The following is a 16,664-nucleotide window of genomic DNA, read 5'->3' on the forward strand; positions in this document are numbered from 1 at the left end:
CAGCAGAGTATTTCGGTTAAGGGCAATAGATGTGAAAGTTTAACATTTTGCATGTTCAGCTGTAGCCAGTTAGAGCTAGCTAGCTAGCACAAACTCTGCAATCGTTGTCAAAATTGCTGTATGCCTTCATAATTGCTGGCTAACGTTTGCTAAATTACTTGGCTAATGTCTAACATTTGCTAAATTTGCTGGGCATAGAGGTTTGCACCAGTGGCGTTGTTAGGCCTGGGCGTCTGGGGCTATATAGCCGCGGATCTTTTATAAATAGCCCCGACTGTATTGTGATCCTAGCGACTCCTCTGGTTTGCACATTGGATCATTTTAGTTTAATAATACAAACAGCGAGAAAACACAACGTTGTTGAAAGGGTTATATTTTGGGTAGTCTACATTTTTTTATTGAATCCTCCTTAGGCACCTGCAACCGTTGAGGCACCCAGCTAACAACAAGAAGAGCGAATGTCTCTTACTGTGTGAGTGAGTGAATGGTCAAATAGCGCAGTGGTTAGAGAAGATGACATGTGAATAGGTCCAGAGTTCGTATACCTCGCAGGGGAAAAGAAGAACGCATTAGGAATTATTCCGTATAGACAAAAACTTTGCTGGCTAAAACCGTTAGTATCTACATTATAGTAAGCCTGAAATAAAACAGTTTACGGTTATATTGCGACTGTTTCTGGTCAATTTTCGAAGTATGCATCCGTGCATGCGTTTTGGGTTAGTATAGACAAACACATTTGCTGGCTTAACATACAGTAGTTACGTTATAGTAAGCCTTACCTTAAACGCTATATGGTTATATTGTGACTGTTTCTGGCATGGAAAAGTTCATCTTCAGTCTCGCTAGAAATTGCTGAATTCTTATGATTATTCCTAGAATGTTAGTAGATACTAGTAAGCCTATTACTGGCTAATAAGCTGTAAAAATGGCCAGTGGCAAAAGCAATACAGTTCATAGACGCTATGGTGGAGTTAAACTTAATAAGAAACGTTAGTCAGTTTAACAGAATCCTCAGTGGAATCTAGCGACTGCTGAAACGTGTAATGCAAAGTGGTTGAAGACAGCGTGTCTCATGTGGAAGACCTAAGTTCAAATCTATTGAGAGCAACGACATTTATTAATTATTTGTGGTATTAATTATTTCCACGATTCTCTCATCTTTTCACCTGATGAAAAAGTTAGCAATCATCGCCTTTATTGATAGTTACTGTATAAATGTTATTCACGAATGAATGGAAACAGTACAATGTTTTGCCATGAAAGAAAAAAATATGTTCTTATTCCATGAAATGAAATAGCTTTGGCAGACTCACTAGCAATTGCTCAATTCTTATGACTATTCCAGTAAGTTTGTAGATACCGGTAAAGCTTATTACTGGCTAATATGCTGCTAAAACAGCCAGTGGCAAACGCCATTCATAGATGCTATTTGTGGTGGAGGTAAACTTAGTAAGAAACGTTAGTCAGTTTAACTGTATCAATGTCATTCACAAATGGCCAATTAACTATTAAAACGGCCAGTGGCAAAAGAGGATTTGTTCAGGATAGAGACAAGAGGCTATACTGACACCCAGCAAATGTACAGCTCTGTGGTGCATTGGTTAACGACACAGCCTTTCACGTGGGTGACCCTGGTTCGAAATTGGAGATGGCAATACTTTATATTGTTGGCTGGCTGAACTAGGCTTGCCTGGTTTCTTGTTTAACTTTGTCGTTGAACAATTACAAGTTCAGTACAACGAAATTCAGTAAAAGCCATGATCGCTGCATAGATCGAACTCATGACCTAAAGATTACAATACTGACACCCTACCTATTGTGACTAAGTAGTTAACTGCTAGGGTCGGGTGACCAGTATCCGTTGATACACGCAACAATCCGACAAGTATTGCACTGTTTATTTGGGTGGGTGTAAATAGCTGCTTAGCTGCCGTGTGGCTATTCTCACCCAGGTGCGGACACTCCGAAATAAAATTGTGTCAATGTAATTTTTAAAACAATTTTAGGGCAAGGACTAACATGAGAATGTGAAAATGTTTTATTATAAATAGTAAACATGTTATTATATTGCCTTGAAATAGTACGGAGTGATTGGAATTATTAAATAAGTAATTTAGCTTACTCTTGTCAAGAATAGATAAAAGTAATTAATATAAATGTTCTTACTGCCCCCTCATCTTGTGGGACACAAACAAAGTGAGCTGTATGGGCAAATATATAATGGGGATCCCTGGATTGCCTCTTGGTTTGGGTAGAGATTCCTTGACAAGAAAAGGTTGACAAGGACCTCTGCGTTACATATTGAGATGTTAAAACCAACAAATTCTCAGGAGCTCACTCCCGCAACACAAGCTTGAGGCTATGAATTAGTCACCAGGGACAGAAGAAATACCTGTTTGTTTTTACTTATCACTATCAAACATGTTGACTGTGGCTGCCGTTGTTTCAAAGCCAGCATCATTTGAACAGGTCAGGGGTCATCTGTAAGCCAGAGGCCAGTGTTGTCTGTCTGAAGGGTGTTGGTGGAGGAGGGGAAGATAGGCATATTGCAGCTCTGAAAGCCTCCTTTTCATGTCCCTGTCGGGCGATTATCTCAATCTCCATCATGAGTAATACTCTGTGTGAGTGTGTGTGTGTGCGTGTGCGTGTGTGTGTGTACAGTCCAATAGTAATTGCTACAATATGTCACTTTGAAGAAAATGATCTGACGAGGTGCTTAACACCCTGTCCATTAATGCTACAGCGACGCGAGGTGTAGAGTATTGACCCGGTAGCCTGCAAAATGACAAAAAAGAGGGAATGGATCCACACTCAGATATGAGGATGATACCGGGCCTAACAGACTGCCCTGTAACCAGAGGTCTGTCCCGTTGGGTCAGGCTGCTCTGGGGTCAGGTTCCATGACAGGTTTACAGGGAAGAAGTCTTACTGAGATTGCGTTATTGACCCTTTAGAGCTGGGTGCAATGTGCAAGTACGGCAAAAGTAGCAACCGATGCATTGCGATGTCTTCCTACCACAGAATCTGTGTGGCGGGTAATGCAGGCGTACTGTAAGAATGCTTACTTGCGGGCTCTTCCTCAACAGGTAAGTGTTCGAAAAATGCCAAGCCTGTAATATATAGAGGTTGCAAGCAAGCATTTCACTACAGGAGCATGAAATCAATACTAGGTCAGATAAAATTAAAGAAGACATGAAAATACTATATGCAGTACTGGGTTCGTTCCAATATTAATATCAATGTGCAGGAACACTTGTGGGGATCGAGCACAGTGATTAATGGAGCCCGGCATTGCTAAGCTTAAACACGAGAGACTGAAGACGACAAGTTGAACGCAGGAATGCAATGCATGAAAAACACCAGGCTCTGTGTTGGCCTCGGCTCAGGTAGAGGGTGGAGGTGAAGTTATGTGCGTTAGAGGTTGAAGGAGGATGTAGCGTAGGATGAGGCGACTGAGAACGATGTAGGATGAGGTCTGTGGTCCAGAAACCCCCCCGGAGGGCTGCCAATGGATGCCCACCATGTCACAGGCCGTTCAGTGTTCAGCGCCACACGGCAGGGTTAAGTTATGAGCTGCTGAGGGGTGTGTGTGTGTGTGTGTGTGCGTGTGTGTTTGATGGGCTCAGCTGTCCAGGGTGATTGGCTGATGAGGGGAACTGAGGGAGAAGAATGGCACATTGATTTCAACCAATGACTTGGTCAATACTGAGCAGAAAACCTTTTCCATTGATTCACACCCACCAAGTATAGTAGGCTATAGCTTTACAAAGTAACTGATTGCACACCAGGAAGTGGATATATCTTCTGTGGATTGCCTGTGTAAGCCTACACAATAGCAGGGTCAAAGTTTTCAAATTGCTGTAGCCAAAGACTGATGTGATTGGTCGGAATAGTGACTTCAGGCACTGTTGTTTTTGCTCATTGGGGCCAACACTTCAGTCTCACACATCTGTTCTCTGGTGGAAACTGAGGCAAATTGAGCTCAGTACAACACTTGTATTTTAGGTTTCAAAGGGAATAGACTAACTGGTTCCAAAAATGTGGAGGGGAAATATTTCTGTATCAGGTGGAGCCCATTCTGGTTCCAGATATATCTTGAGTTAACATTAGTACCGTTTACGGAAAGGGTTCCACATAGAATACAAAAGGGTCCTAAATAGAATCAAATGAGTTCTACTTGGAACTAAACGGCTTTCTGTGTGGAACCTGGAAAGGGTTAAAATGGTTCTCCCCCATTGAGACAGCCATAGAACAATTTTGAAAGCGTGGGGTGGGTTTTTCAAATGTTCATACATATTCAGATTTTGTTCCAGGTTTGAATAAATATATTGCAATGTAATAACTGGAACTGAAGAACTATTGATTTGAATGTGCATTCAAGCTATTTTCATTCCATTACTATAATTGTTTTCCCTGTTGGATATACCTAATCCAGGCGGATAACCATTGTAAAACCAGCCCCAGTTGTCAGTGTTTTCAGCACCATGGACAGCGGTCTGCTACTGCTGTGTGAGAAGTATTAGATTATTCACTACGGAAATCCCTCAACCAGGCTATGGGTTGAAGGCTAAGTGACTACCTCACAGATAGAAGGCTTTGGTCATGGAGGGACGGAAGACAGATTACTTTTCGTTTTTCAATGAAAAATAGCCGTTTTCTCCATGATCCCAGCCGGGTCTGTCGGTTTACCAGCGGCTTTAACGATTATGAATGAGGAGCGCAACAGAGCTAATGATGGTTCCACAATCTGCAGATGTTCTGTCGCGCCCAGTCAGAAAATAGAACACATGCAATGTCTGTCATGCCTTTCCCCTTTATCAGCAGACCTCCTAACTCCCTGTGTTATACCCAACCTTCCGCGTTTACCCTCTCGCTGATAGGCTATCCGTGCTCTCGCTCCCTCTGTGTTCTTTCTGCAGTCTGCACTCCGTCTCCGGTGTTTGGGAAGAGAAGAGTGGTTACGGTTTTATGGTAGACAGCCTGTTTACAGTTAGCAATTTAAAAATTACCCCTAGAGACTATTCATTTTTTCTCGGCGCTTTTTAAGAAAAGGGGCTTGTTTAGCGCTCTAATGGGTGCAAGGAGATTGATGGAAAACCGCGCAACACGCTAGGTTTGGAGCCCATTGGTGTGCTCGAGTAACACTCACGTATGAAAGAGAAAGAGAAGAGAGAGCGCTTTAAGGTGGCGTCTTATCCCGCACACATCTCACGTCGGGGATATGCGGTATGCGTTCAGGCCGCTTACTTATCAGACTATAGAAACCCCCTAAAAATGTTAAAAAAAGAATTGCCACTGTCACTGGTCTAAGGGACACGAGCCAATAAGCACCTGAATCAATGCCACACATGCCACGGCCCCGCGGCAGCTGTTATTAATGAAAGCGCGCAGGATTATCCTTTTCCGCTCCCTAAGCCCGACGAATCCTTATCAATGGAGCCGTGTGATTTACCGTAATAGCGAGTTAAAGATGACATGGTTGGAAAGAAGAGATAGGAGGGACGGGCGGGGAGAGGAGTGAATGTGTGTTTGCAAGTGTGTGTGCACGCGCGCGTGTGTGTGTGAAAGAGAGAGAGGGGGAGAGGGCGCGCATGTCCAATGCTTCCACGCAGGCTGTAGAAGCTCCTCACCAGTGGTGAGTTTTTCTCTCTCTTTTTCCCTTCGCTCTCTTTTCCACCCATCTTGCATGTGCTCTGTTGACCGTTGAGCCGGACAAAGCTCTCTCCATCGGCAGCGGACACTGCGGGGGGAACAAGCATACTATGGATTGCTAAAACTCCGGCTTCTTTTTCCTCTTTTCACTTCTTCTCTATCGCCTTGTGTAATCCTCCTCAATGTCTCTACACAGTTTTTAAGGAACGGAAAATGAGGATTATTTACCCGCACTTTCTCGGGGTGTTTTCCGCACTATGGGGGCTTGCGACTGGGGCTTTCCCCAGCAGCGTCCAGATAGGTGAGTAGGCTACAGACGCTTCAAACACACTGCGGCTAGAACAAAGTGTATGATATAGCCGATATAGCTATAATTTAAGACGTCTTTTAAATATATATATTTTTCCGCATTCGTGAATAGATATATATGAGAGGGAGGGAGAGAGAGAGAGAGAGAGAGAGAGAGAGAGAGATACCATTTTCATTCCTGTTATTTCTATGTATCTGAGTAGCCTGTAGAGAGACATCGTTGGCTGTCTCTCGGCTGATGTGACTCAGATGATTATTCATAATTGTGGTAATTGTTTTCCCGCCGTCGGAACGGAAGGCTAAAGGGCTCTCTCTCCACCTTCCCATTTCTCTCTCTCTCTCACCCGTCTTTTATCTGTCTCGCTCAATTCCCCCTTTGGTTTTATTTTAATTTTAAAATGGTTATCTTAAGCTCAGTTAGGGTGCTTCGTTCCGTAAGGTGTTCATCCGAGTCAGATGGCCATGCACTGCAGCATCATTTCGTGCCATTGCTGATAACACTGGCCAACTGAGCCGACCTGTTCAGAACGGTCAAGACCAGGATGAAAGTTTAAACATGAACCGCTGCCCTGCGTCGGTTATTTATATTCCCCATGATATGACCAACACAGACAAACACACGGGCGCGCACACACACACGCGCACAGCACTGTTCTATTCACTCATTGTGGGGTGTGTAAGAGACACTGTAATGAGATTTCGGTCACTCACTGGGTCTCGCTGCTTTTACTGAGCTATCCATAAAGTTAATATGCTAAATATGGGCTGCTGGATACACACACATCCCTAAACCCCTCCCCGTCTCTTCTGTCGAGAAACAATTTGCATATCGCTGCACTGCACAGCGGAATGTCATTGCAACTCAAGGCAGAGGGAACTTCGTTTTTAAAACGTAAAATGAACATGGTCTTTTGCGATCTCTTAAAATAGATGCAATTTAGTTAATTCAGCAATGATGACGCATTAAATCATCAGTAATACCTAAAGCAGACAGGTCTTGGAAGCTTGTAGGTTTGTCTGACTTTCGGTCCATCAGCTATTGCTGTTGATGTTTGAATGTCATTTGAGCCTGCTACCTTGCCCTCACCGTCCTCTTGTCTTCTCTCTCTCTCTCTCTCTGTCACACACACACACACACACACACACACACACACACACACTACATTCTCCCTCATTTTGTGTTACCTTACCCCCGTATTTCGGTAGTTTATTTTCGCTCTCCGAATCCGCAAAGATCCCCTCTTTCTCAAATATGTTTTGTCGCCCAGTTCTCCCGTATTTATTTTGCTCCCAATGATACAGTGTTCTAATAAATAAGTTGAAACCAGACTTTCTCTTCTTCTTATCTAGGCGGTCTGTTTATCAGGAACACCGATCAGGAGTACACAGCATTCCGGTTGGCTATCTTTCTGCACAACACCAGCCCCAATCAGACGGAGGCTCCTTTCACCCTGGTACCCCATGTCGACAACATCGAAACAGCTAACAGCTTCGCTGTCACAAACGCCTGTGAGTGCTACCTGATAAGAGTAGTGTGTGTGTGCGTGTGCGCGTGTGTGCATGTGCGCACGTGTGTGCAAGAACGTTTAGACCATCAATCGTGCTAAGTTGAGTAAGCGTGAACTCTCACACACTGATCTGAGTGACTTCCTGGTTGGGAACGCAGTTTGGAAAGATGCGGAGTGTCTTGGTGTGGATGCTGTCATCTTTAGCTCTCCCTTGCCTTGGGAGGTGCTGCAGCAACACATGATCTTAAATACAATTGGATGCTATGACACCGGATAAGGAGAAAAAAGTCTGTCTATGATATCTATGATGTCCTCAACGTCCAGGTTCCTTAATTATCTGCAGTGGGATGAAGGAGACCTAGAGTATTGAGCAACTTCAGTCTTGAGGAATTGCGTGAAATGGAACTATTATAATTGTGTTCCAATTCTTATAAAATTATCTTTGCCTAAACACTTAAATTATAAAATCATCCTGGGAGTTGTGTTTCACATTGAGGCCCAATAAAACATTTTCCACCATAGAGTCAGGATATTTACAGAAATTGTGAATTTAACCTAAGGACTACAAGTCTGTGGCTAATTTGTCTCCTATTTTGTCTCATTCTGAAGTAGGAGTAACAGGGTAAAATGAAAACACACCTGCACTAACTAACTGTTCTGTGTTGGAATATAATTTGATACAGAAAACTGCAAGGAGGGAAGGAAATGTAGGTTGTTCATATTATTCAATAAAGAATCCTGAAAGAATATCAATTGACAAAAATAATTCTCAACAACCCACTTTTGAATGCTATTTCTGCAACATGGAGAATTATTGGTGGGCGATTTCCCTAGAAGGCTGTGGTGACTGTTGAAGGCTGTGGTGAATGTAGAAGGCTGTGGTGAATGTAGAAGGCTGTGGTGACTGTTGAAGGCTGTGGTGAATGTAGAAGGCTGTGGTGACAGTTGAAGGCTGTGGTGACTGTTGAAGGCTGTGGTGACTGTTGAAGTCTGGGGTGACAGTTGAAGGCTGTGGTGACTGTTGAAGGCTGTGGTGACTGTTGAAGGCTGTGGTGACAGTTGAAGCCTTTGGTGAATCTAGAAGGCTGTGGTAAATGTAGAAGACTGTGGTGAATATAGAAGGCTGTGGTGAATGTAGAAGGCTGTGGTGAATGTAGAAGGCTGTGGTAAATGTTGAAGGTTGTGGTAAATGTTGAAGGCTTTGGTGACTTTAGTAGGCTGTGGTGAATATAGAAGGCTGTGGTGACTTTAATTGGCTGTGGTGAATGTAGAAAGCTGTCAGTGGCTGCCATTTATGGTGCCAACTGGTATTGATTTAATGAAAGGACTTTTGACAAATCTATGTGATGAAGCAATGTTGATTAGTACCACTTTCAATCTCACTGTGTGAAATCTGTCTAGTTCCAGAATCATTGTCTGGGATGGGCATCTATGTGCTTTGTTACGTGTTAGTGTGAGTGTGAACTTGGAAAATGCTAGTAAAACCTGCATTCAGGTTTAATGCTAGGGCTTGGTTTAAGGTTAAGATGATGTATTTGGGGTTCTGGTTAGGGTGTTTTCTGATAAATCTGTGTTTGTTTGTGTGTTGCAGTGTTGTTTGTGTGTGTGTGTGTGTGTGTGTAGTGCAGCAGTGGTGCGTTTGTGTCATATTGTCTGGGATTGTTACAAGTAGGGAATATACTGTCTTATTCCATTTCCCCCCCTTTTGCTTTCCCTACCTCTTTATTTCTTCCTCCCTCCATTTCGACCTCTCCCTGTCTCCCTCCCTCTGTCTCTGTATGTGTTTTTTTCCCCTGTCTATTTGTCTGTCTGTCTCCTTTCTCCCTTTGTATGACTCTTTCATTGGCTCCCTCCGTTTCTCTTCATCTATTTATTTGTCTGTCTGTCTCTCTTTTCCCCCATGTCTCTTTATCTGTCAGTTGGTCGATGTTAGGTAGAGAATGTCTAGTGTTTAGTTAGTAAGGTTGTGCCAGTCCACTCTAGGCTGGGAGGAGACATTGGATGGCAGACAAAGTAACACTATCTCTTTCCAGTCCCAGTAGACAAGTGGGACTGAAAACACACACACACACACATGCACACACACAAACAAAATGACACACACACACACTTTCTGAGCTTACAAGGAGAGTTAGGAAATGAAGCATTGCTCTGTGAACGTATCCGTCTGCTCCGACGGTTTTCCCTCTTTTTCCCTAGGCAGGAAATAACAAGCGGAACAATTTAATATCTCTTTTTTCTTTCCTCTTTCTCCGAGTTTGTTTCTGTTTCTCCCTGCCTCTCCCCCTATTTCTCATTCTCTCACTCTCTCTCTGTCTCTCCGCGTTTTTTTTTTACCTTGGTTCTCCTCTAAACATGCGTGGTAAATCAATCTCTAAATTAAGCACCGGCTTTTGCTCCGGCTTGAGCGACGCTTCAAATTAAAACTGGAATTGTCTGACCTTCAGGAGTTTTCCGGAGCATCTCAGAGGCGTGAATAGATCATCAAATAGCGCAACTCATTCTTTCATTGAGAAAAAAAAGATCTCAGGGTCTTATTTTTGTATTAATCCTCAATTCAGAGGTTGTGTGTGCATGTGTGTGTATGTGTGTATTCTGTTTAATGTATCTAAGTCTTCTGGCTTCTGTACTGTAATCAGTGGATTATACTGAATAGAATTATGTGCATGAATTCCATGGCTCGGCCAAGAGCTGTGTGACTTGTGTAATTTTGTGTCTGTGGTGTCTATGTGTTATATGACGATGAGCGATAGTTGCGCGTTATGGACAAAAATACACACTGAAATAAATTGCCTATAGATAGAGTGATACAAATAAATAGAAGGATACCCTTATTACCTTTAAGCGATGGCACGTTGTTTGAATTGGATCGCGTTTCATCCACAATCAATTTATCAGATGTAATTTCAAACACAAATTTCTCTAGTGAAGGCTACTTATTGGAGTGAACAATAAGAGCCATCCACTAACAGGTCGGTGTACTTGGTTTATTTTCCCGGCTCTACAAAAACACATTGATGATGGTGAGGATGATGGTGGTGGACCATAGATGTGGAGGAATACGTAAAACCACAAATGAAATAACTAAGGGTCTTCTACTTGCAGTGTCTTCTGTTTCATATGCACACACAAAACAGCGTTCACACCGAGAGCTTTCGTTAGGCCGCAGACGGTGAGATATTGTTAACGCCCACAAATGGACGAAACGTCTCCTTTCCGTATGATGTGACATGGGAAATAGCTGAGATGTGAGTACGTGCATCTAATGCAGCAGAAAACGTGATGATCTGTATTTATCCAAAAAAGCAGAAGTAGTATTGGAGTGGGATGTTCAAACTGTGTGCACAGCAGAAATTATTGAGACCTGAGCTTATGTAGGCTAATAGTACAGGTCTCCTTGGTATGAAATGACAATCAATGAGCAATAAAGCTTAGGTACCTTACCAACGCTGTGTGTGCGTGTGTGTGTGTTTTTGTGTGTGTTGGACTGCATCTTACATAGTCAATGCTAGTAATGGATTTTTCTACGCCCGTTCACAATGCTGTAGGCTTTATTAGCAAGCGCATTGATTGTTCTCCTGCATCATCATCTTCACATGCCCTCTGTTTTCTGGGAGTACACATTTATTAGTGGAAGGAAAATGAACGTTCACCCACGACTCCCGTCTGATATTACATGTTGAGTTAGAGAGGCTCTTGGGGTCGCTGAGCGGTGACTGAAGACAGGTGACTCTGTAGTGGCTCTTAGTACAGGACACACACACACGCACACAAATTACGCTGTTTTATTCCAGTTCACTGACATACCCACACCCTTCCAATTTCTCCCATTCTGGCTGTTCATGACAGCCCAAACAGAATGAATGGATGACAGAAATGGAAACAGAGCAACATTACTGGGTGTGCTGCAACACTGCCAGTCCAGGCTCCTCACTGAAGTTATTTAGCAGACAGTCTTATCCAGAGCGACTGCAGTCAGGGCTTATATTGTAGAATCCAACCCACAACTGTGGCGTTACAAGTGCCCTAGCCGATTAGCCATGCAAGGCCACGGACAGTGCACATCAGGGGAATAACAGCAGAACGTTTAGATTGGTAAACGACTTGATGTCGAAAACAGCTACTAGGCACAATGGTGGTGGTTTTAGTCGTTTAGCAGAAACTCTATCACCCAGAGTTTGCTGAAGCTAGCTAATTGGTGATTGAGCGGCTGACGTTGAATAGAACGTTCAGTAAAAACAACCAATCAGAGGTGTCTCCTTGATAAGTATTCTACATTGTTATTCTTAACCCTGCGCATGAAACCTTTTCAGGTTTCGCAACTTTGTAGCCTTCAGACTGGCTGTTCCTGTGACGAGGGAGTTATGCCACTCACATGCGTTAAATAAATGTGCCAAAATGATTGAATTAAAACCAACTACTGTCTTATCAGGGATAAATTAAACTATTAAAAATACTAAACCAGGGTCTGGCACCTGCGTGAAGTTGGCCCCCCACCCGACGCAAAACGTTGTCAAACTATGCTCAATCGTTAGTGCTTCGTTTGTGCTGGTTTGTGCCGGTTAAAGTTTCGTTTGTGCTGCGTTGGGTTGTAAAATATCAGAAATTGAATTATAGACGATGACGTCACCAGGCCCCCCCCCCCCCCCCCACATGCTCCAAATTCACCCATAGTCTCGTACGTTTGTGCTCCGTTTGTGCCGTCAACATTTTCGTTTGTGCTGCGTTGGGTTTTAAAATATCAGAAATTAAATCAGATTGATGTTAATATTTATTAGGTTTATAGGCTACAAATAAGGTTGACTGAATAAAATAGATAAATCAATGGTCACAAGATCAAAAATAGTTATAGGCAGCTCTGTATGTTTGTGTGAAGTTAGTCAGCAGGCTATAGCCTATGAGCATTTTATTTCGGTTTTGTCTATTCAATCTCTAAAATGTTAGACCCTAATAAAGATGATTTAATAGAACATCATGCAACTTCTTATCAGTGTTTTTTGTAGTCATGTAGTGTTTCATAAAAACGTAATGTTGTTCAGATATTAGGCGTATGTCACTTTTTTTTCTGCCACTCTCTAAGCAAAATGGATTTGTGCGCGTGTGCCATCTCGTAGTTTAAATGTAAATTCAGCATTTTTGGCCAAGAACACAGCTAAACTGTCCTCGAGGTGAGCACACTTTTAGAGTAGATTTGACGAAGACGTTCTGTCATCACATCATTTGTTCAATAAACAATTATCTTCACTTCAGTGTCTCCTGATTGTATTTTATTTTTAGAGTCTCATCTGCTACATTTCACTGCCACCACTAGGGGCAAGTGACACTTCTGTTCAAGAATGCTCTTGTATAAAATGGAAAAAAGCCTTAGTAATAAATTAGAAAAAAAGCCATAGTGAGCTTAAGAGACATATAGGCCTTTACAATACACATGTGTATAAACACAACAAATAGATTATGGTGCGTGTATTTGTGAAATTTTTTATATTATTAACAAAACAGCATACAGTAAGTAAAAACACATACCTTGAAGTTTATGTTGCATCCACACATCCTATGATCCGCATCAGTGTTCGTTAAAAGTTGAAAACGCACAGGATAACAGTAACCTATAAGTGAATATTGTGGTTTGGTTTGCCGATTCTTTAGGTTTTACCTTGTTACTTCAACTAGCCTACTGTTAAAAGTGGGGTGGTGCACCGTCTATAATTCTCTCTCATTCAGTGTATTTCCCATTCAGTTAGTTGTGCAAAAACGGAGCACAAACGAACGAGAATTTGGGGGCTGGTGACGTCATCAACAATAATTTAATGTCTAATATTTTAAAACCCAACGCAGCACAAACAAAACTTTTACCGGCACAAACCAGCACAAACGAAGCACAAACGTACGAGACTATTTTGGGTGAATTTGGAGCATGTGGGGGGGCTGAGTGACTTCAGAATGACCTAAAAATATTATTTTAATATCTAAAAAACCGAAACAGCACAAACGAAACTTTTTACAGCACAAACCAGCAAAAACGGAGAACAAACGATTGAGCATATTTAACGACGTTTTGCGGTCACGCAGGTGGAGCAGGCCAATCATTTTCCTAAATTATAGCAATAGTTCCTTTTTAAAAATTAAAATATTAAATTAACTACATTCATTTTGTTCAAATACCTTAGCCTAAAGTCTTGAGCGTGCTGTGTATCTATCAGTGAACAGCGGGCAGCAGAAGTAGGAACCTTCAGATTATTTTAAAATACAATCGCAGGAAAACGCAGGTTGGCTCTTTTTTGGTTGCAAACTTACACAAACCTTAATGTTTACATTCGGGCATGCTCATTTTGGCCTTATGACCTTAACATTTATTATGAATCCAGAGGGGTACCTCAACTTAACCAATAGTTGTTTCTCTCTTTCACGTCACAAATTGATGTTGGCTTTAAATCCCCCACTATCGTTAATCTCTACTAAACAAATGTCATATACATGAAACTAAGAACTTGTTGCACACATACTCTTCTTTTGCGTTTAGTATCTTTCTTCTCCTTTGGTTTTGCGTGTGGGTATACACTGTGTATGTGTGTCAGCTATTTCTGTTTTACCTGAGAACAATAGTTAAGCTGTAAACAGACTTTTCTCTCTCCCTTTGTGTTCGATGAAGTTGTTCTATTGCTTTATCGTTCAAAGATAAAAACATTAAAGGACAGATATTTGACTCTTTGTTCTCTTTATCATTGTGACTAAAACAGTTATTCATTTATATCCTTGAAACCTTACCGTCATTCCTGTGCTTTCCCTGAAGCGCTGCACAATTTCTGAAGTTTATCCTCTCTTTCTCACTTTCTCACACACTCCTATTATATATATATATATATATATATATATATATATATATATATATATATATATATATATATATATATATATATATATATATATATATATATATAGTATTTTATATCCACATAAGCATTTCTTTGGGTTGGAGTTGAACAAAACCAAATTATCTGAATAATTAACAAAATCTTATTCCCCATTATGTAAAATTTCAAGCCAGTGATTTGCCTTTACTTTGTAAGTGAACTGACATGTGATGAGTTGCAGGTGCCTGCTATATTAAAATCACTCATTCAACCACTTTAAATTAAAAATAATAACTATGTGTATTGCAATGGGCAAAGAGGAAAAAAGAAAACCGCTGAATTGGCAGAGGAGGTCAGAAACAAGATTGCAGCCAAGTATGGACATTCTTTTATGTTCCTGTTTCCACTGTTCATAGTGTTATCAAGATGTTTAAGGCCCATGTCACTATAACCAATCTCCCTGGATGTGTCCTTGATCAAGAGAACTTGATGCGAAATCGCAGCGAAGGATTTTTCAAATGGGGGAGAAGGTACCTTGATCAACTGCCACACAGATTAAAGCTGACCTTCAGACACAAGGTACAACAGTTACAACTCGCTTCATCTGAGTTGCAGTGAAAGGGGGTTGCATGGTAGGAGACCCACTGCTGAGAGGGAGACATGAGAAAAGTTTACTCAAAATGCCACCACACTGCTACTTCAATCTGTTTTGGACAAGTTAAATCTAATTAGAGCATATTTATGTTTATAGAACATAAAATTAATTAGGTTCAGAGATGTTTTGGGGTTGCTTGTCTGCCTCTGGCACTGGGTAACTTGAATGTGTGCATGGCATGATGAAATCAGAAGAATACCAAGGGTTTGGATTGCAGTATTAAACCCAGTATGAGACAGCTTGGTCTTCACCAAAGGTTATTGGTCTTCAGGTAGAACAATAACAAAAAATATTCTATAAAAAGCAATATATAGACAAATCGCTGGACTATTCAAGACAAATCGCTGGACTCTTCTGAAGTGGCCCGCAATGAGTTCAGATGTTAATCTTTTTTGATAAACTGTGGAGATCTGAAAACAGCAGTTGGGACACACCCTTCAAATCTTGGAGAACTGGAGCAGTATGCACCAGATTTGGCCAAACTGCCAAGGAAGCTCATTCATGGTTGCAGGATGCACTTGATAGCAGTTATTGTATCCAAAGGTTGTGCTTATAAATACTGAGTGTAGGATGTCAATCATTTGTCATTGCCAATTTCTGTTTACTTTTTAAAAATAATACATTTGGTTTTGAATTCAAAAACCAAGATAATAGGTTCACAAAAAACAAAGATGATATAATACACTGATGAGCCAAAACATTATGACCACTCACAGGTGAAGCAAATAACCTTGATCATCTCCTAACAAGGTCTGGGTAGATTAGATTGTGAGCGAACAGTCAGTTCTCATAGTCAACCCGTTGGATGCAGGAGAAATGGGTAAAATGAGTAAAGACCTGAGCGACTTTGAAAAGGACCAGATTCTTATAGCCAGATGACTGGGTCAGAACATCTCTGAAATGACAAGGCATCTTGGGGTGTTCCCGGTCAGCAGTGGTGAGTACCTACTGACATTGGTCCTTGAAAAGACAAACCCCAAACCGGTAATGGGGTGTTGGGCACACAAGGCTCATCACTGCGCGAGGACAATTAAGGCTATTCCATCTAGTCCGAACCAACAGAAGGTCTACTGTGGCATAAGTCACAGAGAATTGTAAGGATGGTTACGGGAGGAATGTGTCACAAGACACAGTGCTTTGCACCCTGCAGCGTATGGGGCTGCATAGCCGAAGACCAGTCAGCGCCAATGTTACCCCTGTCCACCGGCGAAAGTGCCTACAATGGGCAGGCGGGCATCAGAACTGGACCTTGGAGCAGTGGAAGAAGTTTGCCTGGTCTGATGAGTCACGTTTTCCTCAGATGTCCGTGTACATTTGTACCGTTTACCTGGGGAAGTGATGGCACCAGGATCCACTATGGGAAGATAACAAACTGGTGGAGGGAGTGTGATGCTCTGGGTAATCTTCTGCTGGGAAACCCTGGGTCCGGGCATTTATGTGGATGCCAATTTGACACCTTAACATTGTTACAGACCAGGTACACCCCTTCATGGCAACGTTATTCCATGATGGCAGTGGGACTTGTCTCTGCAGGTCGGTGCTGTTTTGGCGGAACATGGAGAACCAACTCCATGTTAGGCAGGTGGTCATAATGTTTTGGCTTATCAGTTGTATATCTATACAATTAACAATTAATGAATTGGGTAGACCAAATAATTCGATCAATTCAAACTGAGTAGAGAGGAAAGT

General features: G+C 41.9%; 1 protein-coding gene across 7 annotated transcripts in view; it reads left to right on the forward strand.

The window, feature by feature from the left end:
- The first annotated feature begins 5,348 nt into the window (after positions 1 to 5,348).
- The window catches only part of gria4a (glutamate receptor, ionotropic, AMPA 4a), a 101,201-nt gene continuing 89,885 nt past the window's right edge, over positions 5,349 to 16,664 (forward strand). For 3 of the 7 annotated variants that reach the window (XM_034291929.1, XM_034291930.1, XM_034291935.1), the window contains exons 1-2: positions 5,349 to 5,953; positions 7,312 to 7,470. In XM_034291929.1, coding sequence (XP_034147820.1) covers positions 5,866 to 5,953; positions 7,312 to 7,470 — 247 coding nt within the window. In that variant the 5' untranslated portion in view covers positions 5,349 to 5,865. The remainder of the gene's footprint in view (positions 5,954 to 7,311; positions 7,471 to 16,664) is intronic. The other 4 variants (XM_034291928.1, XM_034291932.1, XM_034291923.1 and 1 more) reach the window with 2 other exon arrangements.

The sequence above is a fragment of the Esox lucius genome, chromosome 1 (genome assembly GCF_011004845.1).
Source record: "Esox lucius isolate fEsoLuc1 chromosome 1, fEsoLuc1.pri, whole genome shotgun sequence".
In the NCBI taxonomy this organism is placed as follows: Eukaryota; Metazoa; Chordata; class Actinopteri; order Esociformes; family Esocidae; genus Esox; species Esox lucius.